We start from the raw sequence: 26,358 nt of genomic DNA, 5'->3' as shown, positions 1-26,358 counted from the left end.
CTCGTCATTCAGTATGGCAGAGTCTATTTTGAGAATATTATTTTCCTTTAGCTAGGTATTCCATCATTTTATTGTATTAATGTTAAAAGCTCTAAACTCAGATCACATTACAGATTGAAAATGATAAGTTTCAACCTTAACAAAATGATGTAATATTTTCCATGTGATTATTTGGAAGATACTAGTATTTCTTCTTAAGTAATGGAACAGGCATTTCCATACAGAAACATGCCATGAGAAAATGGTCACTCAGCATTTTACTGTCATCAGCAGAGAGTGAAGCTTCAGGCTTCCCCTTTTGAGGGATCCCATCCCTTCTGCTTTTGTGTCTGCATCCACAGGCTTCATATCTTCCTTCACCTTCCCTTGTGACTGTGTGTGTCACTTCTGCACATGTGAATTCACACATACCTCCTTTTAAGGTGCAATTGAAAAACCTTACGAGTGCTGTTCTAAATTAACCAATTATATTTCTTCCTCTACATTTATGTGCAAGAGCACATCAGTTTAGAAATGCTGTTCTCTCAGATGGCAAAGAGTATTTCCATCATGTATTCTTGGTTCTTTGTAGCTGCTTGAAATCATTCATTAAGAATTGGACACATTCCCCTAAATTTTATTGATTTCAGAGTAATATATTTAATGTGAATCAGTCATCCAAGTTGTATTCACTCTGGGAGGATGGTTCTTTGGCAATTTGCTGTAAAACAGGTGTCTTAGAGTGCAATTTCATATCTCTTTTCTCAAATGACTAAGGCAAATTGAAAGGCTTAAGTCCTTCCTCTCTCCCCAGCTTGTTGTCCTTCTGATTTTGGCAACAGACAGGATGGCCTGATGTGAACAAGACTGAAAATATTGAAAAGTTGATCTAAAATATTTAACCTATCAGAAAGGAAAATTTTCCTTAAGAATAGATGGTACTTTTTTTGCAGAAGAATAAAAAAGTATTTTGATGTTTAAAAAGCAATGAAAAATTGAAGAATCAAAGAATTTCACTTTTTGGTTCATTTAACACTTCTGATTTTTTTTCTTTTTACTTTTCTTCTTTTTCCCACTTCTGTCTTGGGTCAGTTTTCAAGAACCCAAGAAAATCCATATTCCTAGTGGGGAAAACACAGTTATGCATCTCTTAAGTTATTTTAATTTTTTCCCCCTTAATGTTAGTGGAAGAGGAAGGGAGGAAAAGGTTAAGAGTTCAGGATGTGGAATTCTGCTGTCTCTGACACAGGTGTGCCTTTTACATGATGTCATCCCAGCAACGTCCAACTTTCAGATGCAAATCTGTAGTCAGGTTAAAGAAATCCTACCAAGAAGAACAAAAGTCGATTGCCAGTGAAGCTGTAAGTCATATGGACAAATCCCTCTTTTTCAGAACTGGTATTGATACAGCCTGTGATAGCTGTCAGGATCAAGTCTGTACACAGGCAGCAGGACTGCAGGAGGTGTCTCTTCTACCACTCACCCCAACACGAACAGAGGAAAGAAAATAAAAAGTGGAGCAGAATGGAGTTCTTCCAAACACTATATCTCAAATGTCCTTGGAAAGCCTTTGTGCTGTTTGCAGCATATGATTGACTCTGGGCAGCCTAAAAAGAGGTGAGATACAGTGCAGAATCAGCCCTCATTACCAGTGAGCAATGAACAAACAGTACTATAAAAATAGACATATGAGTATTGAGCAGCTTAGCTATAAAAAGAGAAATATTTCCAAGGTAATGTGGCAGTATGTGCATACATAAGTATGTGCATGTGTACAACACACAACCAGCACAATGAAGTAGATGCCATTTTTTTTTTATTTCAAGAAGTGATTTTGGCATTATATTTCTCAATAGTAATTAAAATAGTAATTCAGATCTATTTCAGTAGGCGTAGATGTACACTGAAAAATGAATAAAAAATCATAATTAGCAAGTTGCTATTCAAAGGCAATATGCCAAGTTAGGGAAGTAATATGGAGAGGAAGACCCAGGAATTTCAACCTTGTGTCGTATTCAGTGGGTGAGGTTTGTGAGAAAAATATAGATGGCATGGGCAAAACTTTTTCTGAGTGAGTTCTGTCTAATAGCTGCAGCACGGAGGTGGAAACCTGCAATGTACTGTGCTTAGTGCCAAAGCTTCACAAGTCTTTGCTTTTTGAAGGAAGAAACAATGATTTTATTAGAAACAAGTGTTTGATGCATGAAGGGATGAGGATGCACTCTACAAAGCATTGGAGAGAATAAAGAGCGATTACACAGAATGGTTCAGGAAACACCACTATCCAGGGAAGGAACTGGCCACTGAGTGACTGAATAAAGAAAGTGAGGAAATGTGAGACAAAGCAGCATTTTGTGTATCTAGGGGCAGCCAGGAAGCAGCTTGCTGTGAGCAGCAGGAGAGGGGACTGCAGGAGTTTTGTACAACCATAAATGTCTAGCCATTCAGTATGTCGTGAAAACTGCAGATGATCTTTGGCAATCCAAGTGAATATTATAACAGGGACTTACTGGTTGTGAAAATCCCTTTGGATTGATCTGCTTACCACCCTTCAAAAAAGATTTTTGTCAGCAGGTGGGCAAGGAGGTGGCATTCTCTGTCTTGTGGATAGGATGCCAACAGGGATTGCAACATCTGAGAAGGTTCTCTGAAGTTAGTAAGTGACCAAATATAGTCCATAGCATAAACGACTGGTTCAGTTTTGCAGAATATAACTAACTTTTAGAAATTTTGTAATGGTGTCAAAGAAGGATGAACAAGGTATGCTCTTAGATACCATTCATGTTCTGCATATAAAGCAGGAAGGAAGTTAAAAAACAACCAAACAAAAAAAAAGTTTGTAAGTATTCTTCTAATCAGATAAGTATAAGACTTGGGTCAATGAAATGCATGTCTATATTCTCCAGCAAGAAGAGACTGTACAGTTTGACTGGCCTCCAGCTCACTGGAGAGGAAGAAATCTTACAGACTTGCTAAGGACAGACTTTTTCACATGGTATTAAATTAGCAGCCAAGGGAAATTATAGAAAACCAAGAAATAAAAACACTTGCTTAGCAGAGACGCAAGGTATTGAAAATAAAATTAAACAAGGCCCCAAGGACTGAAGGAAGAGTTCTCCAACTGCCTGTGACCAACGTGATGAGGTTGGCTAATAAGCAAGTGACAGTGAAATCAGTTACTAACTTCTCAACCTACAGTGCTGATAAACTGGAATTTCTCAGACTAGATGGAAGAATTCCTATGATTGAAATCAAAGGACAGAAGTAAGTTTGGAACAGCATTGTATGGCTAAAATGGCATTGCCTCTTTCCCCAGCCATTGAACAAAATTATCTTGAAGGTCAATTAATACCTAAAATAAATGTCAATGGGACTGCTGATGATTGCTATACCCTGTCAAACGCAACTAAAGATCTGGATGATATAATGACTAACCTGTTGTGTGCAAGGGGATGGAAAAAAGTAATTTTTTTTTCTTTTTACGAATATATGTATGTGAAGCTTTCAACAAAAGCGGCACATTGGTGGTTTCATTCTGCTAGCATGGGAGCATATTTACAGATATTGAACAGATGACAGTATCAGAATGAAAACTCCCCTGTCAATTGTTAGGGTAATATCTTGGATCCATTCTCAGCAGATAAAGAATCGATATAAGAATTGAGTTCATAACTAAACTCAGATGTTCAACAAGTGGAAGTGGTTGTGGCTTGTTTACATATTTCTTGGAATTAGAATAAAAATCTTAAGGGGTCTGATATGTACTTCAGCTGAGAGATTAAAATAAATGGACATTTGTGCCTAAACAACATCTGAAAGTGCTATATCTTGGTACTTCTAGAAGAGGTAGATCTCTCAGAATTTAAAACAGTGCCAAAGGAGCTCAGCTGAAAGAAATTTCATGGACAGAAAGATTCAGATAATAATTGAGTTACTTGTGTAAACAGCTAGAGAGCTACAAGCCTTTAGCTGACAGAGGAGGCTATGCTGTTATAAAAAATAAGGAAAATACTACATTGTTTACACTAAAAGGAAGTTGAAAAGTTGAAAGTTTAGCCATAGAATAAAAAAGCAAAAGAAATTAAGAAGAAATCAGCAGGAAATCTAAGGAAATTTTCCAAGTTCATTAGTAGCCAAAATATTTTAGCAATTATATGAATCTGTCATAAATGTGTGTGGTAAGTTGTCAATAATAGAGACAAAAAGAAAAATTATTCAGTAAATATTAGTATTCTAGGAAAAAATAAAACAATTGATTTTTTCACTGTCTCATAGAAATAATAAAATAGTTTTCTCAATGACCAGAATAATATTGTGAAAAATCCTGTTATTAAAATGCCCACTTTATAAAACAACTGGTTGAGACAGCTTGTGTTCAAGAATTTTGAAAGAACTAGTTAAGGAACTTTGAAAGACCTCCATGTGTTGATATTTTCAGTGTGTCAGGATACTGAGGAAATTCTGCAGAACTGGAAGAAAGTTAATGTTGCATTAGTATTTAAAAAAGGTAAATGGAGTTAGTTGGATGACAACATCTGCTTTACTCACGCAAAGTAGGACTGCCTGGTAATATGAAGATTGCTGCCTTAACATCAGTCTGAGTAAAAATACCAGAATATTTTATATATAGGATCAAGGAGCTGGCAAAAGGTTTATAATTACTGGTCAATCTAAAGGGCTTATTTGAGAAAACCCGTTGTTGCAGTATCAGTTTGTCAAATGAGTTTACCAGTGTGACAGAAGTCCTGTAGGACATTCTACCTTCAGTCATGTTCTTAAACTGGTAACTCTACATAGGTACTTAAGTCAGTGCCTGGTGCAAATTGTTGTGTCATGTTTTGGTTTAAAACACAAGTATAAACAGGAATCATTGTCAATTAACTCTATCTATAATCTTCCTGTAAGTGTAAGTTCTGAGTTATGTTCTATATAGGAGTTTAGGAATAAGTCAGAAGACAGCATTATAATTGTACTGATGATCTGCTGATAACTTTAAGATTAAGGTAGGGGAAAAAAAAAGGCAAAGGCAAAGTTCAACTCACCAATGGAACTGAGTGTCTCAAAGGGAGCTAATACAGTGGAGGGTGGGAATACGTGTCCTGGAAGGAAATACGTTATAGAGACACTTGATGTCCAAAATAATTTGTTTTGGCCAAAATATCCCATGAGACTGTTGCACAGATTAACAGAGAGATCTCAGGAGAGAGAGAATGACCATTCTACATAGCATGACATTAGTGTGCACTGATGTCTGCCTTTCTGCCTTTTTCCCCTGAAAAATTGGATAGGGCTCTAGAAGATCCTGAAGTAGCACCTTGTAAGCCTTGGAAAAACTGCATTTTGTTGTGCTGCTCCCCTTTTGACCATTACCTGCAACCTGTCCAGACAGAGCACAACAAGAGTGATGAAAGGAAGCAAGGGACTTGGAGTTGAACCAACTAATGAGCAAAGAATAAGAGAGTTTAACAGCAAGTAGCAGGAAACCCCAGTGATACTTTCAAAGAGCAAGGTTAATAACTTAAGGCTGTAAATACTCATGAATGAGAGAAATTATTTATTGAGCTGAAAGTGGAAGGTTTAGGATCACAGAAAAATACTTGAATAGGTAGCAGACAAAGAGTCTTCTTTAGGCTTAGTGTGACTTCCTAGATAGACCTATTAGTCTGTACATCAGTTTATCTTCTCAGAGAAACAGTGAGCAATTTTGAGTTGCTATTTTTATATTAGATGGAGAATACCACTAGAAAGTGCTCTAAAGGAAATTACTGTTTTGTCAGAAAGATGTCTTGGCTGATCTGGAACTGATTTTCCATCAGCAGTTCTTAAAGTGTTTTCTGTAATTTTCTTATTTTCTGTAAGGTAAAAACAGGATTCAGGAGAAAAATCACCACTGCAGGTACCTTAATGTTTGGTTTTTTTTCTGTAAGATAGTGAAAGAAATGCAATTACCTTCTCAGTGCCGAAGGTTTCTTATTTTACTGAAAAAGAGATGGATTTGTGCTGTGCTGGTAAAAGATCTCATCTTTTTATTGTGACAGTTAAATATGTTACACAGTTTGTTCCTGATCATTTAATGTTCCTTAACTATAGACTTAGCTTAAGATCATGAATCTCCTTCCTCTCTATGGTATATTTCTTTTCATTTAAACAATTGACTTTTGCTTATCAAGACAGAGAAATCATGGAGGTTAAAAGTAATAGTCATTATTAGTTTTTTCATGCTGAAATTTTTGTCATACAAAAATTACGTGCACATATGTGTGAGAGGACATGATGTGGGATTATCAGAAGCATCTTAGTGACTATGTGCACTGGATTTTCAATTCAATTGAAGAAGCTGAATAAATGAGAAAGAAAAATAATTGAGACAAAAAGTAAGACCATAAGCTAGACTAGAGGCTGCTAAGCTGCTGCTGTGAGTCCTCTTCTGCTCAGCCACAGCCAGAAATTCTTTGCTCTGATGAAATGATTGAATGGGGACCTACTTCCGTGGGTGCACATGAACGAATTCCTCATCTGTCACTGAATCTAGGGTCTTCTGCCCAAGTACACTTTGTCAGTGAACTCAGCTGTAATGACTGCTCTTCCTCCCTCTCAGATGTCCAGTTAGGTAAGTGGCATCTTCCCAGGATAGGTGAATGTGGTTGTTACACACATTAGAACGAACTCTTGCAGTTTTTTGCCAAAATTGAGTAGGGTGTTACTGTTATTTTGTATCTTATTTGTTTCAGCCTGTCGCTAATGGCAGTGGAGGTATTTTCTGCACTGAAGGAGTAAAAGCATGTTTCTAGTAGCTTAGGGCTTCGTTGCTGGTTATCTGCCACTGGATCTTGTGCTCGTGAATGAAAAACAAGAGGAACATCCCAAAGGTGTTTGTAGGGGAGTGGGGTGGGGTGTGTCTGCGTCAAACACTTAGTTTAAGTTTTAGTTGTATCAGGAAAAATGTCTCCAGCAGAACTTCTGCTATGACTGTACTATGTTTGTGGGTCCCGTGATACTCGGGCTATTTCCAAAGTATACAAGCAGCTTGGAGTGTGTGAGGAGATGAGTGGGTGGAACAGACTTTACAGAAAGCCCTGAGGGAAGTAAATACTGAAGCTACAGCAGTGCTGAGCGAAGATGGGGAGATAGAGAACTGAGCAATATCTCAAAAGACACAGAACATAAGTTGGGAGGAGCAGACTTCAGTTGTCAAAAGTCCTTTACATAGCAGAATTTCTTTTAATATAATGAAATATATTTGTTTGCAATATATGATTGTTTATTAACATGGATTTTTCATAAGGCAACATTTTTATAAGGCAGGCTAAACTTTGGCCCCATAAATTCCATATTTTTAGGATCTCATCTTGTCATTTAAAATACCTTGCTTATCACGGCAGTGCCTGTGTCTGATATGCAGTGCAAAATCAACTTTTCCAATATTAATGCCCCTAAATATTTGGAAACAGAGACAGGGAAAAAATAAGGCGTTTGACAATTGGTCTGTGGAGACCTCAAATCTGTCATTAGTACAGCATGTGTCTGCGTGTGCAGAACACAATGCTGTTCTGTTCTAAAATTACACTTCCTTGGAACCCCTTGAATGACTGTCTTTACTAACATAGTAAAAGATGGAAGGAAGCAGAATTTTCTTGCTATGAAACATTTCACAGTATTTTACTCACTTTTTGATGCATTGTCGTATATACTAAAATGAAAATTGTTATAGCAATTCAAAATCAGACCAGATATTGCTGAAAAGCTATGCAATAGTGAGTGAAACATATGAACATATGTTCAAGTTTGAGGGGTTTTCTTTTTATAGATACGGATCCAACTTTTCATAATATTATTGTTCAAACTAGTTCTGCTGAAAATATCTTAAACACTATCAATGGCGTATCTGTACAACCTTGTCTCAACTGCAATTCATGTGAATAAGATTCCAGTCCCCTCTGATGTGATGTGACATTTTTATATTGCTGAACTCATAACCCAAATTGCCGAGGTTTGGAAACAATTCATTTTGCATCTTGCTGCCTGTAAAAACCTTTTGACAACAAACGTGTTTGATTTTGCCAACTTGTTTATGACCTTTAGAAAAGACCAGGGATAATCTTAGATATAAACTACTGCATGCTTAGTTTGAGACTTGTGTATTTTCACATGCACAGGTTAAATAAATAAAATAGCTGTTGTTGGCATGAATTGTTATGGAGGCATCAGGATGGTACTGCACCGATGCACTGCAACGAAGGCGAGAGTGATGTAGTGGGGCTTTGTCATGTATATGCTCACGCTTTACGCTGTGGGAGCAGAGTTTTGTATAGCAACATCAAACACATCCCTTCTTCTTTTTGTTGTGTTATAGCTGTTGTCTTCTGCTCTGGATCCCATGAAGAAAACTCTTCTTCACCAAATCCAACTCAGAAGATCTCCCTGATAAAAAATAGGATGGTTTCATTGCATCAGCCTTCTAAACCAGGTACCACAAGTCCTCTTCCTGACATCCTCCTTATTTCTCCCTCAGAATCTAGGTGTAAGATAGATGATGGCAGTCACAAGCACCTCTTACTAGAAAGCTGTGACACTGTGTTTCTGACTGGAACTAGAGCAATGACTCAGAAAAGCCAGTGTAAACTTAAAGAATTCCTTATTTCTGTATTAAACAAAAACAAAAAACCCCAAATCCACAACATAGCATGCAAACCAAACCATAAATAAAACCAAACAACCCTCCGCAAAAGAAACTTCCTCCCTCCTCAATAAACAAACAAAAAAACCTCCCAAAACAAACCCAAACAAACAAAATAAATTAAAAAACCCCAACACAGTAGTAAAAGGGAAAAGGAAGAAAAAGGAAAGAAAAAAAATTCATCAGCACCATGAAACCCACCAGATTTGGAGTTCTTGAAATAAAAGCTAGTTAGTGGAGCTGCTTTCCCACTATTATAGAACAAACTATCTTTTTTGATACTGAATTTAGCTTTTTTCCAAATGGAATTTTATTTTCAAGGCATTGTGAAAACCAAGTGAGTGGTGAGGTTTCTTAACATTCGTTCACTGCCTCTTGTCATGTCAGCGGACACAAAGAATGCCTAGCTTCCTCTTCATTCGCTCTCAACAAAGTGTTTGTACTCATTGATAAAATCCCCCTGACCATACTCTTCTACAGACAGACCAATCCCAGCTGTGCCAGCCTCTCCCCTGATGAAAGATGCTGCAGTCCCTCAGTTATCTTTGTGGACCTGTGCTGGGCTTGTCCCTGTAGGTCTGTATGTGTCTTGCATTAAGAGGGCCGGAGCTGAATGCAGCACTCCAGCTGTGGTCTCACGAGTGCTGAACAGACAGAAGGACCACCTCTCTTAATCTACTGGCAATGCTTTTCCTAATGCTGCCCAGAAAGCTTTGGCTGCCTTCGCTGTAAGGATGCACCGCTTGCTCACAGAGAGCTTCTTGTTCACCACGTTCCCAAAGTCCTTCCCTCGGGCTGCTCTCCAGCCAGTCAGCCCCAGCATGTACACGTGCATGGGGTTAGACCCCCGAGGTCCAGAACTTGGCTTTTCCTTCAAGGGGTTCCTATTGAGGCTGCTCTGCATGGCAGCACAGCTCTGTGGTGTGCCAGCTGCTCCTCTCCTCTGTCACCTCTCTGAACTTGCTGAGGGTGCACCCTGTCTCCTTGTTCAGGTTGTTAATGAAGATGCCAAACAATAAAGAAAGGCCTCTGCTGTTAGAAAAGCCACACATTCCTCCCAGGAGGTGGCAAGTTGATGTAGCCTTGCCAGAGGAATGTTCCTTACAGTAACATCTTCAAGAAAGTATCTAATTCTTTAAAGTACTTTCTGACATATCCTGAACTGTCCATGAGCTTTTTTCCATCCAATCTTCTTTGGAGCATTTTTGTAATATCTTAAAATATGTTCTTTGCTGATTGTAGTAATACAGATCTATTTCTCAGTTATACTTATTTTTCCTTTTAAATTGTCATGTTTTGCCTTTTTGCTGACTTGTACTTGAGGTTCTCCAAGTTCATGAGCAAGGCTGGATATGAAACACCTGTGAGGTGTTACACAGTGGCAGTAGAGGTTTCACCTTTCAGTGTTCTCTTTCACTGTGACCAGAAGTCTACCCAGTTCTTGTACTCTGTGAGTTGTGCTAAAAAACAGCTTATTGTTCATCAGTCTTTCCATCACAATGCAACACATGTGATCTCTTCCCAGAGAAAAGTCTTTTTCTTACTGTCAAAACTTTCCTGATCTGTTTCAGACTTTTCCAGGTATCCAGATTTCTTTGGCCTCAGGTTGTAGCAGACAGGCCTTATAAAGCCCAGAGAATTGGCAATTAGGTGGTTTCAAAGGGAACATTGTGTTCACCTATCTCAGCTATGAACTGCCTTGTCACTTGAGACATACTCAGAGGATTAATTCTGTATTGATACAGTCCTTGCCACTGCAAGCTGAGGTATTACTAAGATTTAATGAAATTATTTTGTAATAAACAATAGTTTCAAGTAACTGTCTATTTGAAAAAGGAATTTTTTCTTTCCTGAGCTTTCACTTTGGTCCCTTTTGCTGTTTGCTTGTTGTGACTGAAATTGCTTTCTGGGTTTTATGACCAACTAAGAAAATTATCCAAAAAATATTACTTCTACTGACAATAAGTCTGTGAATACCGAGTTAGCTTGTCAAATCTCAATAAATTTGAAACAGCACAGCAGGTCTGGATCAGGACAGCTTTGTCTCACAGCTATGGGGTTTCCAAGCTATTGAGATGCCTAAAGTTGTTTTACTGGATCATCAAACCATAGCTTGGAGCTGTGCACAGACATTTTTCCCTACATCCAACATAGCCAGGAGAGTGGCTGGTGTCCTCATTCCTGTGTGCTACTGGAATCCTGCATTGCATACACACACATGTACACAATTTGTCAATTCATCTGCTTGTGGCTTCCATGTAGAAATGATGGGCTGAACACTGCCCAGGCCTTTCCTAAGCTGCATGCATTTGATGAATTAGGCTAAGAAGATATTTGGATGGTTGGCCCAGGTGTGACTTCGTGAGATAAAACTTTCTGGCAACCTCCCCAGGCCAGAAAGAGCTGGGGAGTGTCCAAAGGAATGGAGAAGTGTTTGGGTAGGAGACCACAGCCTGTGCCAACCCAAAGTTATGTGCAACTCTGTAACATCTGTGTTTCTCTTACCCCTGCTCACTGGATGTTGTTTTATAAAAACGAAGTTAGAATTGCCTTGAATAAAGAGAACATTTGTCTGCTTTTGAAAAAGATTCTTTCATTTCCTGTTTTTCTGAAAATTTAGTTGAAAGTTTAGGTAATCTTTTGGAGGTTCTTTTATTTTTATATTTGCCCTACCTGTATGGCCACACTTCCTTGTTATATCTCTGACCTTAGGTGTCTCCTTCCTACCTGCCTGCTCTCCTCAGGAACAGGGCTACTGAAGGGATAACTTTGTGTCATTCATGTTTGCAAGGTTTGAACACCCCCTGAACATCAGGATCCTAAATATGAATGTTTAGTCTCTTACTATTTTTTACTTGGCCTGGGGACACTCCAGTTATTACTGTGATATTATTATTACTACTGAAAATAAATATCATGCAAATTAATATCAGCTCTATTCAGCTCAACTCTGTGTGGGAGACTTTTGTGCAGCTAACATCCCTTCAGGGAGTTTATATTAGATTGATGAGAGAACAGTGAATTACTTCTTGTCTGGTTTATAATATGCTGATTATGAAAAATTCTGGCCAAGATGATCTAGTGTTTTTAGTACTGCAAGCAGACTCTGGAGTTTGTTAAGAGATATTCTTATCCATCCTAGTAGAGGAAAGTAAAACTGTCTAAAAAAAGATAAAAATAAAAAATTCTGTAAAGCTTTCATTGCTTACCTATTTTGCTTGAGACCCTGTCAAGCTCTTTCTATTGCTAAGAAATGGTTGCCCTTAGAGTGTCAGTTCTTTGTTTCTGCTAAAATGCTGAATCCATACAGTTTCATTATTGTTGTTGATATTATTGGTATTATTCACATTTGAGACTTTGAGTACTTGTGGTCCAGACCTTCCACTGACATAAATCCATTGTTGATACCAGTGGGCGGAATTTGACTTACATTTTGCCAAGAATTTGCAGGTTAGTTTTTCATTCTTACATGTTCCTTGACCTGCTCTGGGAAAGATTCTGTTGTTATCACCCAAGACAAAATTTCTTGTTTTTTCTCTTCACTTCTTCCATTTCTTGGGAGATAGAGCCCCCATATACTGCACATTCGGCCACTCATGTGCCACTTGAGCTGGAATAGGCTTCAGTAAAACCTTTGGTTTCTCACAACAGAAGTCTCTTGTATCATCGGCTCAAGCTGCTCATGGGTGACATCCACAGACAGTTTTGGAAAACCAGACTGGGTGTTATCTTCCACTGGTGTCCTGGCATCCCAGGAGAGGCAGCAGAAGCTTCTGGAAAACAATTCCTCCTGTGAAGATGGTGAAGGTAGGCAGAGCTAGAGTTCCCCTCGAATGGATGCCTGCTTTCGCCCTGCTCTGGCTGCTGCAGGAGTCAGCAGGCTGAGACCTCAGGCCCATGTCACTGGAAGTTCCACCCTGTGCTGGTTCTGGTGCAGAGCTGTGGTGCCCAAGAGCCAGTCAGAACCATGTAATTCATGTGTGCTGCCTCTGTTGTGTATGGATGAACCATCTAAACAGTCGGCCCCTAGTCATAGAGTACATAGAAAATACACTCATTTTCTATCTCCCCATTTTTGGATAAGCTACTTTTACTTGCAGAAACTGGATTTTTCTTAGGAAACTCAATCCTATACAAGCCAGAGCTGGCTCTATTTCTCTGCTGTCTGACTGGAAAAGTCTTCGGCTTTTGTTTTCTTGGACATGTCTTCATGCCTTTTTGGTTTCTTCTCTTCTCATTTCTTCTATCACTTCTTTACTTAAACCCCTAATTTTTACTTTATTGTCTCTTTTTCTTTTGGCTTTGTGCATAGTTCTTCCTCTATTATCATGACATCTTTCTTCAAACTCCTTATTCATTTTCCTTTTGTTATCTCTCTTCCATCCATGCTGTGTGTCTCTTGTTTTTTTTGTGGTTTTTTTTCTCTTCACAGGGGACATTTTCCTCCTGAACACCAGTAGACTCCCAGAGAGATGCGAGTTCAGCCTGCAAAGCCCCATCCTGTCTGGGAGCTTGGATTCTTGCTTGCTGGAACTGGCCATATGTTCACAGGATGCTGCTCCTCTCCTCCAGAGATTCAGAGTTGAAATCAAATATGTGGAGACAAACAAAAATACAATAACTTCTCTGAGATCTGGCCATGGGGAGAATGCCAGGTAAGACAATCAATTTTCAACTGTTAAGCCTTTGAGTTGCAAGGTAGAGTGGAGTTCCTCCAGGCTGCTGTTTATAAGTGTCTTTTGCCTTCTTGAGGTCATTGCTGCTACTAGAGCAGAAAATAAAGGTATGACTGTCAGGACTGAAGCACAGAGCCTCCTGACAGGATTCCTGTAACAGACATAGGTTTTGTGTGTTCCCTTTGCAAAGAACACACCAGCTTAGATCTCACTGTTCTTCCCTCATATTTAGAAAGGTGAAGAGTGATTAATTTTTTCGCTGCTTCTAGGACTGCAGCTGTAAAATGCATTCAGTCCAAAAAACAGCCTTGGTAACATGACTGATATCCCTATGGATTCAGTGGGCCCTATCAACGCTATAAGGGTCACAATCCTCATTTTGAGATGGGGTTAATTTTACCTCTTTAATAATTTCCTCCTTTCTAGTGGGTTCAGGAGTATCCACTTCTACTCCATTTGTAGAGTTCGGGGAGGGAAAAGAAATGAGACAAGAAGAGGTGAAGGAAAACAAAAGAAGGTGTAACAACCCCAGATCTTGTCCTATATTCCCTTTGATCCTGCCAATGTTTTACTTTTTCATTCCTGTGTGTAGCAGAATGCAGTTAGGAAGAGAAATGGGTAAAGGGAACAAATCACAACAGGAAAAGAAAGAGAAAAGTCCATGTGTCATCTAATTTTGCCATTTTCCATGTGTTTGTTTTTCCTTTGCTGCAGTCCAACTTGTAAGAACCTGGGTCAGACACATAACAGGGTTTTTTATTTCCATCACCTGACTGACTCCCAGGGAGAACTTAAGCAATAGATCCCAGTTCTTGTTTTCTTTGAATTCTTTGGCACACCCCAGGCTGCTATGGAGATCTGTAGTGAAGAGTCCCTGTTAGCCAAAGATAGCAGAGTTTGACTGAAACCCCTTATTTTCTTTTCTTTCACATCTCTCTCTTTTTCTTTCTCATTTTCAGTGGTTGCTCAGTTCCTTCCTGGCTATTCCTTCCCCATCTTCTTGCCAATTTCACTGGGAATCTGTTGCATTTTCTGGGATTAATTTCTAATATCCTTTTTTACCTACTCGAAGTGGCCCTTGCTGCTTTTTGAATATTTGACAGGCCTCTGCAGCTGCAGCTCCATTCTGCTCTGTAAACTCATAAAATTCCCTTTTGCTACACCTTACTGGTCAGACCAGGCTTTGCTGGTAATCACTGCAGCATCTCTAGAACGGCTCATAGATGTTTTTAGCAGTTGAGTAGTTCAAAACAATTCTACATGAAGTAAAGATGATCATCTCTCTAAAAGTGGTGGCATGATGGCATTTAAATTTATTAGAATGAAGTTATTTTTACTGGAAGTTGGCACAGACACTGTGCCAACGGTGACACAGATACCTTTTCTTACTGAATGAAATGAAGCACCAGTAAGCTCAGAAAGTTTACTCTTAATATTTTAAACAGGGAAGGAGACCAAGTCCTGATGGAAATCAAGAAAGAAAGGAGGATAGAAAAGAGATAAAACAAAGTTAGGAACCATTAAATACCCTTCCTTTTCCCCCTCATTACAGTGAAATTTTAAAATCTTGGTACAATTTAAAAAACCTGATCATGCAGGGAGAACATAATTTATTTCTAACACCGTGATTGACCTGCTTCTTGCTAAGCAGGTAGCCTGAAATGAACATTCTCTGCATGATTAAGATTTCAACAATATTGGTTGCTAAGGAGAGACCACCCTGAAGTGTTCCCACTCTACAGGGACTTTCCACAGGGAGTAGGAGCTCTACAAGATTTTTCTGTCTTAACCAAACACTGCTGCACAATTTAGAGCAGAGCAAGGAGGACAATGAGCTGATGACCTTGAGATAGGTGCCTGTGTGTAGTACCTAGTGTAACCTAGTGAAAATAACTACCGAGGGATTGTCTTCAGATCAGAGTAGAAACTTGGACATAGAAAAAAAGGACAGGTGGCACTTTTTTCAGATAATCACTCACTCCTGGAAATCGTGCTTCAGTCCCTTTTGTAATCTCTCAATTCCATGACCAAGCTATACTTCATCATAAACCCCAGCTGCACCAGACTGCTTCAGTGAACTCTCCTCTTTCTGGACCTAGAAATATTTTCCACTTTTCTCCTCCAGGATCCATCACTACACAGTTCCCAAAAGCTTTGACTTGTCACATGTAAGAGAAAATTTCTGTCCTGTTCACCTCACTAACTAGTAGGATTTATCCTTAAATTGGTAGCATTGAAGCTGCCACTACTTTTTCACAGATAAGCCTTAATGAAAGAAAAAAGAAACAGATGGACTTTCAGTACCATGTTCTCTGAACAAGTATGGCAAAGTCAAAAAGTCACAATGTTTATTTTTAAATATCACATCTATAGATCATGGGTATTCTGAGTTATTACCATCAGAAGGAGAACTGCTGGAGGAATGAGATGTATGAGATGCTATGTATTTACATATATATATATATATATATATATATATATAAAATACATATAAAGTTTTATTTCTCATTATGTCAGTAAAGCTCAAACATCAGGAGCCTGTAGTTTTGCTTACAGGGTCAAGCCTTCTTTGTCTGGCACTTAACTCAGAAAACTGTTTTCACTTTTCTGAGGGTTATGGTTATGGTGCTTATTCAGGTCACATCAAACACATTTTAAACTTTTTTAAAAACTTCTTTTTTTTAAAATTTTTTACTATTTTGCTTATCCCACCTTTTCATCTTTACCACACAGACCCAGAATCAGCCACAGTTAAAAATTCTTGAGTCCTGTGTGGTTTTGAATGTTTTCAAATGCTTATGTTTGTTGTGGATCACAATTATTTCAGTGTTCTCAGCCAAAACTGTTTCAGCAAGAAGCTAGTTTCTTTCAACTCTAAGTACTCACACTTCATTGAAAATAAAAAAGAATCATTTGGGGCAGGGATAATATTTTCACTTTCTGTAGTCAATAAGCCTAGCTGATTTTGTTCTGTTTTCATTCTGGAATGGCCATGGTAGTCTTGGTAGATCAGAAAATGAAAAGTTCGTGGCTGTGTGCACACACTAGTTTTCAGTTAGCCAACCTCACAAAACTGCTTATTGCTTAGGTTTTTGTGTCTTCCCCCTTTTTTTGGACGGGTGGTGGTGATAAAATGGCCCACCATATGCTGAGACTCTTGAAAAAACTTGCCATTTCTGACACTTCAATTCTACTAATGTGGTTTGTTTTATTCACAAAAGTTATTTAGCTTCTCCTACTGTACAGATGACAAGGGAGTAGCCTGGTAAGTGTTCTCAGATAATGTCTAAATTCATGCTGACAACAATGAGCAGAACCATTTTGATTAAACAATGTATCCAGAAAGGGTGAGGCTCTCCAGCTCTTCTATAAGACTGTGAATTTTGAACGCTAAGCTGGGAGTATGATTCAGTCAATGCCTCTTGTGCCTCTCTTGAACTTGCACCCAAAAATATACTGTGTCAAAGAATAACCCTCTAAGAGTTTGGTGAAGGCAGGAGTGGTAGGCATGTATTTTTCTCTATTTCCTTACAAGTCCAGTGGTTAGCACTGGATGTTCATGTGGACTTGCAGATAACAGCTTCCTGTGTATATAAAAGTAATGTAAAACTTCTAATTTTTATGATCATTGATTTGGTCTAGAAGTATCTACCATGCACAGCTTTGTCCAAAAACTCATGGAGTGGATCCCCCTAATTTAGAAAATGTTTTAGCTTTCATGTTCTGCTTTATTGCATTTTTCAGTCCTAATGAAAATTATTCTTAACATAAATTCTTCCCTAAAATTTATCATCAGTTACCTTTGTTAGATATGAAAAACTACATTGTAGAAAGGATTGGTAAGAAGAGGGCAGAAAACATCTGTTCAGCAGAGAAGATTGAGAAGCTAATGAAAATCCAAAGTGAACGCTACAAAAGAAAATTTGGAATTTAAAATTTTCACAGTGAATCTTGAATCCTCTTGCCTTAAGCATTAGACAGCTTGCAACTCCAAACTTTCTATCCTTGCAAATTTCTCAAAATTATGTCAGGCCCTGATAGTTCTTCCATGCATACTGATGAATTTTAACATCTCTTTTTAGAAGAAGAGTAATACCTTGATACTTGAGATCTGGTTTGACATAAAATCAATAGTAAAGTTATTGCCAAGCTTGGCTTATCTGGAAGCCTGCTGCAATGATCCATCTTCTGCTGGATCAACAATGGGCTTCGTTCCTGATTCCATTAAGAAAATTACATTGGCTCTGACTGGCTTCCGTTTCAATGGTGGGACCAAGGAAAGGAGGCATAATTATTTACAGCATTAGAAATCTTGCTGCAGTTGGATCTAGGGGGCCAAGCTTTCTCTGAAGGGGAATACCTTGATGATCAAGAGGCTTCATACACAAAAGCACTTTGTGTGATGCAAAGCCACTTGCCATTTTTGCAATCTTCGAATGCTAGGCAGTTTTTTCTGCAGTGTTATAAATGGAGAAAATTTCAGTACCAGAGATATTTTAGTGCAGAATTGGGATGTTTCCTGGGATCTTAGTGCTCTGACTCAGAAGAGCTGCCAATTCACAGAAGTAGTGGCTTAATATGGTGACCTTGTTCTTCTACCAGATACCACAGGTCTCCCAGCAGAGATGGCAAAATGGACATTGTGTCTTCCTAAGTCATGGCATTTCAGAGCTTGGTTTGTTGAGTTAGATGACTAGTAGCTTTATTTTGATACACAAGTCTATAAACAGCAAGTTACAAAGTGTCTGGCTCATAAACCATACAGGATTAAGGTGCAGAAGCTGAACCAGTCATTGTTTTCAGCTGTGAGGCTCTTTATTTGCTACTGCTAAATTTACCACTGGCTGTGAATCAGAGGCTGTGAGCCACAGGTTCTTGCACTGTGTTGTATTAACATTGCAGCTCAGCTGCAGGGTGGGTTATAACTTGGTAGAGGTACTAGACCTATGCCTCAGTGCTTGGCAGGTCTAGTATGCCTAATAGCCAAATTCAAAAGATTTAAAGATTGTCCTTACCCTTATTGGCTCATTGAACCAATTTGATTATGGCCCATTCATTCTTGTGGTCAACAGGATGCAACTGAGTGATGAACAGAGCATGTAGCAGAAGTGACTCAGATCTGGGTCAGTGCTGGATGGTCTTGGATGTTGTCCCACAGTGTGGCAGGGGGGATATATTTATAAGAATATTTATGAGAGATATTTATAGGTGCTGGATGTTCCTAAAGCTGTACTGTAATACAGAATGAAAGCGAAGTGGTTGTGCTCCCTTGTTGAGAAGTAGAGATGCTGCTGTTGCAATTCAGGGCTGTACCTTTCTGAAGATGAACTAAATGATAATGAACTATTGAATATATTATCATGGGACAGGAAATAGAGGAAACAGGGTCATCTTTGTAAGAGGAGCTCAGTTTCATGTGAGTTCAGGCTATCTGTGGGTATTTATGCATGTGTACAGTTGTGAAAGTAAAAGGTGGGTGGATGCCATAGAAGGGATATTAAAAATTATCCAGACAAAGTTATATAATTGATTTGTGAAGGGGAAAAATGCAAGAGAGGGTGATAAAAAATTAAAGTTGCTTTGGATTTTTTGCAAATTGCAAATAGGGTTCTGTGATTTTCATATTGAGTCCAGAAGAGATGTGTTTGTAATCTGGGTGTTGCCTTCTATGATGTTCCTGGTGCAGGACAAGGGCACCATGACCACTTCATGGCAGCTGAAGGCATTTCCTGAATGAAAAAGTAATACTAGGAGAGAGCTGATCAACACGTCTTAACACTGTGGCCTGACCTTCCTATTACTCCATTGGCACTTAGATCACTTGTCCAGAGTGGCCCCTGTAACATCAGCAGTGTATAGGATGTGGGTACATTACCTCTGTCTGATGCTATTTTCAGAAAAGAACTTAGAGCAAGGATTCCTTTCTCACTAGCCTTGCTCCAATTTATTTACAAAATAATAACACATACATTTAACTGTATTTTGCTGTCTTGTTAACGTAAGATATAAGAACAGTTTTTGAAAACAAAGAGAAAGTAAAAGTATTTTCAAGAATTCTGCTGTAGTTTTTAAATGACACCTGGGTACCTTTGACTTCCATCAAACTTAATTGAGTGAGGTACTTCAAAAATTCACTTTTGGTATCTCTCTCTAGCTTTTCATGTCTGACAACCATCTTTAAAATAAGGGTGCATGGGACCATTTGTCGTTCTCCAAATTGCCACAAGTGCTGCACAATTGAGAAAGATTTGCAGTCTGGATTTGCAGGTTATGGCATTTGCTCTATAGTGAAATATAAATGGGATAAGTAATCTGCATTTCCTAGAACAACACTTCCCTTCTATCACTTGCTTTGTGGATGCACTGTAGTCTGCTGAGGTGGAAAATCAGCTAGACAACACACAGATAAAGGTTTCCATTCTTGACACAACCAAAAAACATTCAGGGTCGGACATTTACTTCCAGAACACACAATGTCAGTGTTGGCTTGAGAAAATCCAGAGGCTTATGCAGCTGCTTGATTGATCTGTACTTTCGAGGGCAAACAGAACACAACCATATATGTGGAAAGCACATATTGGGGTAGCATGTCCAAAACTGGTGATAATTTAAGACCCATTTAAGAATCATTGGGAATGGTTGGATCTCTTCATCATTGACAATAGGCTCTGGAGCAAAGATAACCTTACATGAGCTTGCTAGGCTGAACATCACTTGTTTTATATCAACACCCATTTGTTATCTTGCTTTCAAGATATGTATGTTTGCATTCATTGATCCATTTCCCACATGGATACTATTACTTCTCATTGGGTATTGGTACCGTGCAGAATCTTTATCCTAGAGACTCCATGGATTCCAGAGTGCTGTGTGTATGTCTGATAACATTCTGTTGTCCTCTAGGATGAAATGGAAATACCTGGTGGCCCAGATTGGACGAATAGAAAGACCTTTCAAAATCACCCTGGTATATTCAAACTGTGGAGCAGAGGATGCTGAACTACTGGCAGTGGGCTCCTTGCAACTCAGGAACTGCTTTCCTGGTATGCTGCAATACAGACAGGTTTGGAATAACCAAATTCATCCTCACCAAAATGGATAAGGGTGAGGAGGGATAGGCTAGGATTTAGAAGAAAGATTAGTAACTCAGAATTATAGAACTAATTTAAGTGATCCTCTCTGCTTTTCAGCTTTGCTTGGCTTGATCTTTGTATGGGAAAAAAATCAAAAACAACTGGACTTCTGCTGAATCCAACAACAAGGATGAAAAATATCTTTACTTAGATTATTTTAGCACTTAGTATTTTTCTCTCTTAAATAATCAAGAACAACAGTCTACCCTATGTAACCAAAGCCTTTTCCATACCTAGGCTTTATCTAACAAATCTATGAAGAAAAGAAGCATTTATCTGCCCCTGATGAGGTCTTTTTGCTACTGCCAAGCTGAGAATTTCTCTCTGAAATGAAAATCGGAATGTAATTATTTTCTCTAAAGTACTGAGTGCTCAGCTAAGACCTCAGCTTTACCTGGAGCTTACAGTTTTGTTCTGAATGTCATGCAAATGATCCTCAGTGGCAGTGCGGAACCTTGCTAATGTCATTTAGGCTTCTTGGAAGTGCAAGAGTCTGTCAGCACAGGCAGTCTTCAGGTTGAGGACATAATCATCTGCAGTTCCTGAATTTCATGAATTAATATAATGTTATTGTTTCCATTTTGCAGATTCTGTAGGAATAGCTTGGAATGTAATGTAAAAAGAATGCGTTATTGTGAGCATGGTTTAAATCATATTAGAGATTTAATTGTAGTGATTATTCTTTTAACATGTTGTATTTTAATGTAATTGCTTTTTACAGTCCTAGAGTTTTGAGGTGGTGCATACAGCCTGAAACACTGTGTTCTCAGTCTCTAAATAACCTGGTGCATGTATCTGGCACAAAACAGTGTCAAGAAAAGTACTCTTTCAGAGTGTGTATCTGGATGACTACAGAGGTGCTCTTCTTTGTTTCTCCTGCAATTGATTCCCTAATTTTTGCATTTTTTTCAGAGTAGTAACAATCCAAATGAAACTTCTGTGCAGACTTCTGCTAAAGGGCAGCAGATCCATAATAGGCCTGGGCACATACACAGGACAGGCTGAGTGCATTAAGAGTCATGCTTTTGGGAAATATCGCACGTAAAAATCACGTTCAGCCTGGCTGACAGGTACCTGTGCAGTCAGTCAAATGCTCCCAGACTAGAACTGACTAGACTAGTTAGGGTGCATGAATAAAATTTGTGTACAGCAAGCCAGCTGGCTGGGGAGGCAGCTACCTCATGGGCTGGATGCCACAGTTGGAAGCTGGCACAGAAATGAGTCAGCAGCACAAGTGCTGGTTAAACGTGAGCCTCAACAGGGCATAGCAATGTGTCTATCAGGGCTGGAGATAAATGGGTGTCCCTGCCTCCAGCAGCAGGGTGCCCTGCAGCATGTCACAGCTGCCTGGCAGGTGCACAGTCATGTGTGCAGAACTGAGAGGCACATCACAGTAGGAAACTGGAGGGCCCTTCAGTAAAAAAAAAAAAACAACCAAATTATCTAAAGATATCACAAACACAGCAAAAGCAGCTCATGAGAAAGAAAAGAGCAAAAAAATTGGTCCAGGAATCTCATGCTGGATAGAAACATAGACGAAAAAAAAGAAGATTTATTGTACAAAGGACAAGGTCCTACCTGTGAAATCTAATACACCTGAAGGGTCATACACATCTTGTCAGCTCATCACGGGATTTAGTTCTCTTTTTTTTCTTCCCCATTAGACAAAGAAAATCAAGATCTTTTTATATATGACAAAGGCTCAACCTTCCCCTGCATTCATGGAGGCTGTGTCAGCCACCTACAAATCTGTGAGTTCATCAGTGATTGTCCTGCCAAAGAAGAGGAAGGAGTGAGGTGTGGTGAGTATGTGGCATGACACTTCATGAGACTCTTCATTCAGTTAGAAGAAATAATTCAGAATAAAAAATAAATTAAATTGAGTCTATCTTTAGATTAATTCAGTATTTTACATCCTGAATTATTTTGGCCCATTTACATTAATTGGATACCAAAATTCTCCTTGAAAATTCACTCTATACAGAATAAAATGAATCTTTTAAAAAATTGGTTTGATTTCTTAAGTATTGCAGAGAGGAGCTCAATGACCTTCTCTTCACAGCTACTACTACTTTGTAGCAAAATCTTATTTTCATGTCCGAAGCTGAGTGAGAATTTCCTTCTGGACCCAAGGTCTAAACCTTCCCTTCAGGGAGAGATGTTAATCATCTTTCCACTCTTAGTTACCTACAGTGTCATAAATCTGTCATTCTAAGATCCCATTTCAGAGTTCTTGCATGTCAGGACAGAGAAATCCCATAACAGTATATGTGGTGCTGAGAAGAAATGTTTAGTTTTGTTCCGAGTACACCAGTGCAGATTTAAAATAATCTATTGATTTGCCTTCCTTTAACTGGACACAAAACTTTGTGATGCCTGCAATTTCATACGTAACAAGACCTTTACAGATATGTGGCAGTGATTTGCCATTCCTGAGATTACAGGGCCTGCAGTTTTGCCCAGTAGTTAGAGTAGGACAGCACAAAAAAGCCACCAATGTTTCCAGAAGCAAAGTGTTGGCTTTCTAATGGTGACTCTGGAAATAAACAAATGAGACAAACTATTTTGAAATAGTTTTGAAAATATTTCCAAAATATTTTTGAAACAAATAATTTTGGCAGTGTAGCATAGGTTGGGTAACTTGGACAACCACAATGAATTTTCACTTTTGTTATTGCTTGTGCTCTTCCATAATCAAGTTGCTATTCTTTTCTTACTTTTTCTTGCTCTTGACTGCAGAAAGTCTCCCAGAGGGCTCACATTGCTCTTTTGAAGAAGGTCTGTGTGGCTGGACACTGAATGAAACTGCATCATCTCCTTGGTCTATTCGGGGCTTTTCTGAAATGATTCAAGAGGACTCATTTGTAGGGTCTACTTTGCAAACCACTGGTGGTAGGTTCTTCATTGTTCTCTCTCCCACTCTCTGTGTATGCATGTACAGAATAGCCTTGAACTTAAGTTTATTTAAATTGGTTTAAAAAATTTGGAATCATTACCAAATGAACTTCAGCATCAGTATTATCTATAACAACTTCACACGTAGCTAAAATTAACTTTTGAATCTGCCTCAAAACTTTATATTAAACAAGTTCTGCAAAAAAGTTAACACAAATCTCTCAGAGACAACGATTCTCCTTCACCTTTAAAAAGTCATGTAATGTGTACTTCTTCCCTCCTCCTTCCTCTTATGAGCTATGCAGTTGCAGAGTACTTCAGCAGCAGTATGATAAATGCTGCATCACAAGGTAAAAATTGCCCAACAGAACCAGGCAGCTTATAAAAACAAATCTTTTGAAGACTCTTGACAGATTCCACTTGTGCGTTAGGAAGAGCATCACATTTGAGAATATCCCAAGTGACCACAAACATTCTCTGCCATAAAATACCACAATTAAAAATAGAGTCAAATAATTCCCAGAACTGCAGAACTGTCAGCTTGCTAACTAAAGGGAGAGGGCGGACCCTCACCTGTTCAGGCTGAAAGTCAGAAGTGTTAGCACACATGAGTCTTACCTCACAGTTCCCTGCCAAAATGAAAGGTTTCCAAAGAACTGCTCTGTTTATCTCCTGAGAGCTTGTGTAAGCTCTCCCTGGAAACAAAGACTGCAAATAAATTCTTCCAGCCCAGTGCTTGTCTCAGCAAGACTCACTTATGCTGGTGGTGTAGGAATTAGGAGTGTAGATCAGTGTGCACCTCTGTATGGGAAGATCTTGTGTGGTATCTGAGGTTTATTCACTCACATGTGAAGAAAGGGTTTGGGATGTTGACTTTTGTGCTGCTGAAATCTACCAGAGTGTTTACGATGACCTCACGAATAGATTTGCTCTCAAGCCCTGCTTACACCTACAAATGCTTACTTACCTAGAGTAACATTAATGATGTTAAATTATTTCAATAGATTACACAAAAGAGCAAAAGGTTATTCTGTCTTTTCTGATTCCCTTCTATGTTCACAGGACACTTCCTCTACCTGCGAGCAGAGAGCACTCACACCAGTGGTATGGCTAAGGCTTACAGCACCAGCTTGCCAGACACTCTTGCCACTGAAGACTACCAGGTGTGTCATGCTGTCTTAGCACCCTTGTGGAGTAAATCATCAGGCTGTAGGCATTATTTGCACAATTAGCCTGTTCTCCTGTCCCTCTGCACAGTCTGCACAACACTGGAAAGCAGAAGAGCTGTCTATACTGCCTATCTGGCCACTTGTTCACAGCTGGAAAGGAGATGTGAGGTGCATCCCCAGTAAGTGAAAGCAGAAGCCCCAAATCAGCTACTCATTGTGGAAACCTCCCCAGCCTAACTGTACCAGTTGGGAAGAGTTACTCCTCTGAGATGTGCCCAGCAGCTAAATTGTATGGAGTTGCTGAGATTTGTCTTCATAAATTCTGCAATACTTGTGCAGGAGTTAATAAACTTGATAGTTTCACTGAGAACAGGAGTGTGAAGTTAGAAAGAATTAGATTTTCCGGAAATAGATTAATATAATAAACTTCTGATCACATTCTTCAGGAATTTCAGAAGGTTAATGCAACCTGGCCTTGATAAAATCACGCAAATTGCCTTGCAGCCCTGAGATGCTGAAATTAAAATTATTAAATAATATTATAGTCATAACACTTAGGAAAATTAAGCTGCAAGTTTGAGCTGGAGTCCAGTCTTGCTAGGGGAAAAAAAGAAAGCTTTGATGCCTCCTAATTAGAGCTGGGAAAATAAATACAGTGCAGGTGCCAAAAATGTAACTTTGGCATTTATATTTATTTATAAGTCCAGGTAAAATTTGCTGGGTACAAAATAAACAACAAAATAAAATGTGATTTGAGATAGGCTCACAAAACCAGGAGATGAAAAGCAGTAGTTTGCTGTTATTGCATAGATGCCACAGGATATCTAGATCTATTCTCTCCTCCACTGGCAAGGATTTGAGGCCACATTCCAGGATCAAGGAATTTCTGTGACTGCTCTTTGCAGAACATGCACGTGTTCCCTTTCCTGCCAGTACTGGAGCTCTCTATTACATAAAGGGCAGCTGAATATTCCAAGCAGTGGTAGAAATGGCAACTTTCTCTTGCTCTGTGGCAAGCTGGAAGTGGTTGCTCCGACAAAAGAGGAACAAGTCCTGCTTCAAAACATATTTTGGCCTAGTGACTTTGTTGTTCACTTGTCTTCGGGGTGCTACAATTCAGGTAGTGCCTTTGAGTTGGAGCAGATTGATGGACTGAGGTTTCCTGCCTCTATAAACAGTCCTTGTTTCAAATGTATTTGGGGCAGAGAAGGAATATAAATCTAATCTAATAACAAGGAAACCAGTCCTCTCACCCAGGTAGTGTCAGAGGCTGTGGATATTGCCATCAGTGGTTGAAGAACAGCTACCCAACAGGAGTGTCAGTTCAGGTCTTCCCTGAGAACATTCTGTGCTAGTAATGCCAGCACAAATACAGTCAGTGAGTAGAGGCTTAGTGATTTCTGTCATTAAAGAGTTTGACTCAGACTTGGATGTTTGGTGTCTCAGATTCCCAGGGAGGCAAGAAGTGACTACCTTTCCCTTCTGTCACAGATTACCATTCTTCTCCTCTTCTTCCTCTGTTACAGGTTCAATTTTCAGTGCATATTTTTGGTAGCTACAATGGTACAGTCTCCTTCTCTCTCAGGGAAGAGATAAAGGGAGCTCCAATCACGTTGCCAATGTGGGAGAGGGCAGGGAGCTGGAGTGACCACTGGTTTCTCATCACCTTACCCATGCCAGTGCTTCAGAACTGGTAAGAGCTTCACTGTCAGCAGCCATGCTTACCCCTATAGATTTAGTAAATTGTTACCATCTTTATTGTGAAGTGTCACTTTAATTCCTGTCTTCTTTCAGGCTGTTTTTAAGCAACTCTGCTTGCTCAGGAAGTA

General features: G+C 39.1%; 1 protein-coding gene across 1 annotated transcript in view; it reads left to right on the top strand.

The window, feature by feature from the left end:
• LTK (leukocyte receptor tyrosine kinase) overlaps window positions 1-26,358 on the top strand; it is a 92,798-nt gene that overhangs the window by 30,018 nt on the left and 36,422 nt on the right. The window contains exons 2-9 of the mRNA XM_066321234.1: window positions 8,333-8,446; window positions 12,308-12,463; window positions 13,089-13,311; window positions 20,236-20,375; window positions 22,130-22,267; window positions 23,205-23,357; window positions 24,423-24,523; window positions 26,056-26,222. Coding sequence (XP_066177331.1) covers window positions 8,333-8,446; window positions 12,308-12,463; window positions 13,089-13,311; window positions 20,236-20,375; window positions 22,130-22,267; window positions 23,205-23,357; window positions 24,423-24,523; window positions 26,056-26,222 — 1,192 coding nt within the window. The remainder of the gene's footprint in view (window positions 1-8,332; window positions 8,447-12,307; window positions 12,464-13,088; window positions 13,312-20,235; window positions 20,376-22,129; window positions 22,268-23,204; window positions 23,358-24,422; window positions 24,524-26,055; window positions 26,223-26,358) is intronic.

The sequence above is a fragment of the Sylvia atricapilla genome, chromosome 6 (genome assembly GCF_009819655.1).
Source record: "Sylvia atricapilla isolate bSylAtr1 chromosome 6, bSylAtr1.pri, whole genome shotgun sequence".
NCBI classification, from domain to species: Eukaryota; Metazoa; Chordata; class Aves; order Passeriformes; family Sylviidae; genus Sylvia; species Sylvia atricapilla.
This window is presented reverse-complemented; position numbering and strand designations above follow the sequence as displayed.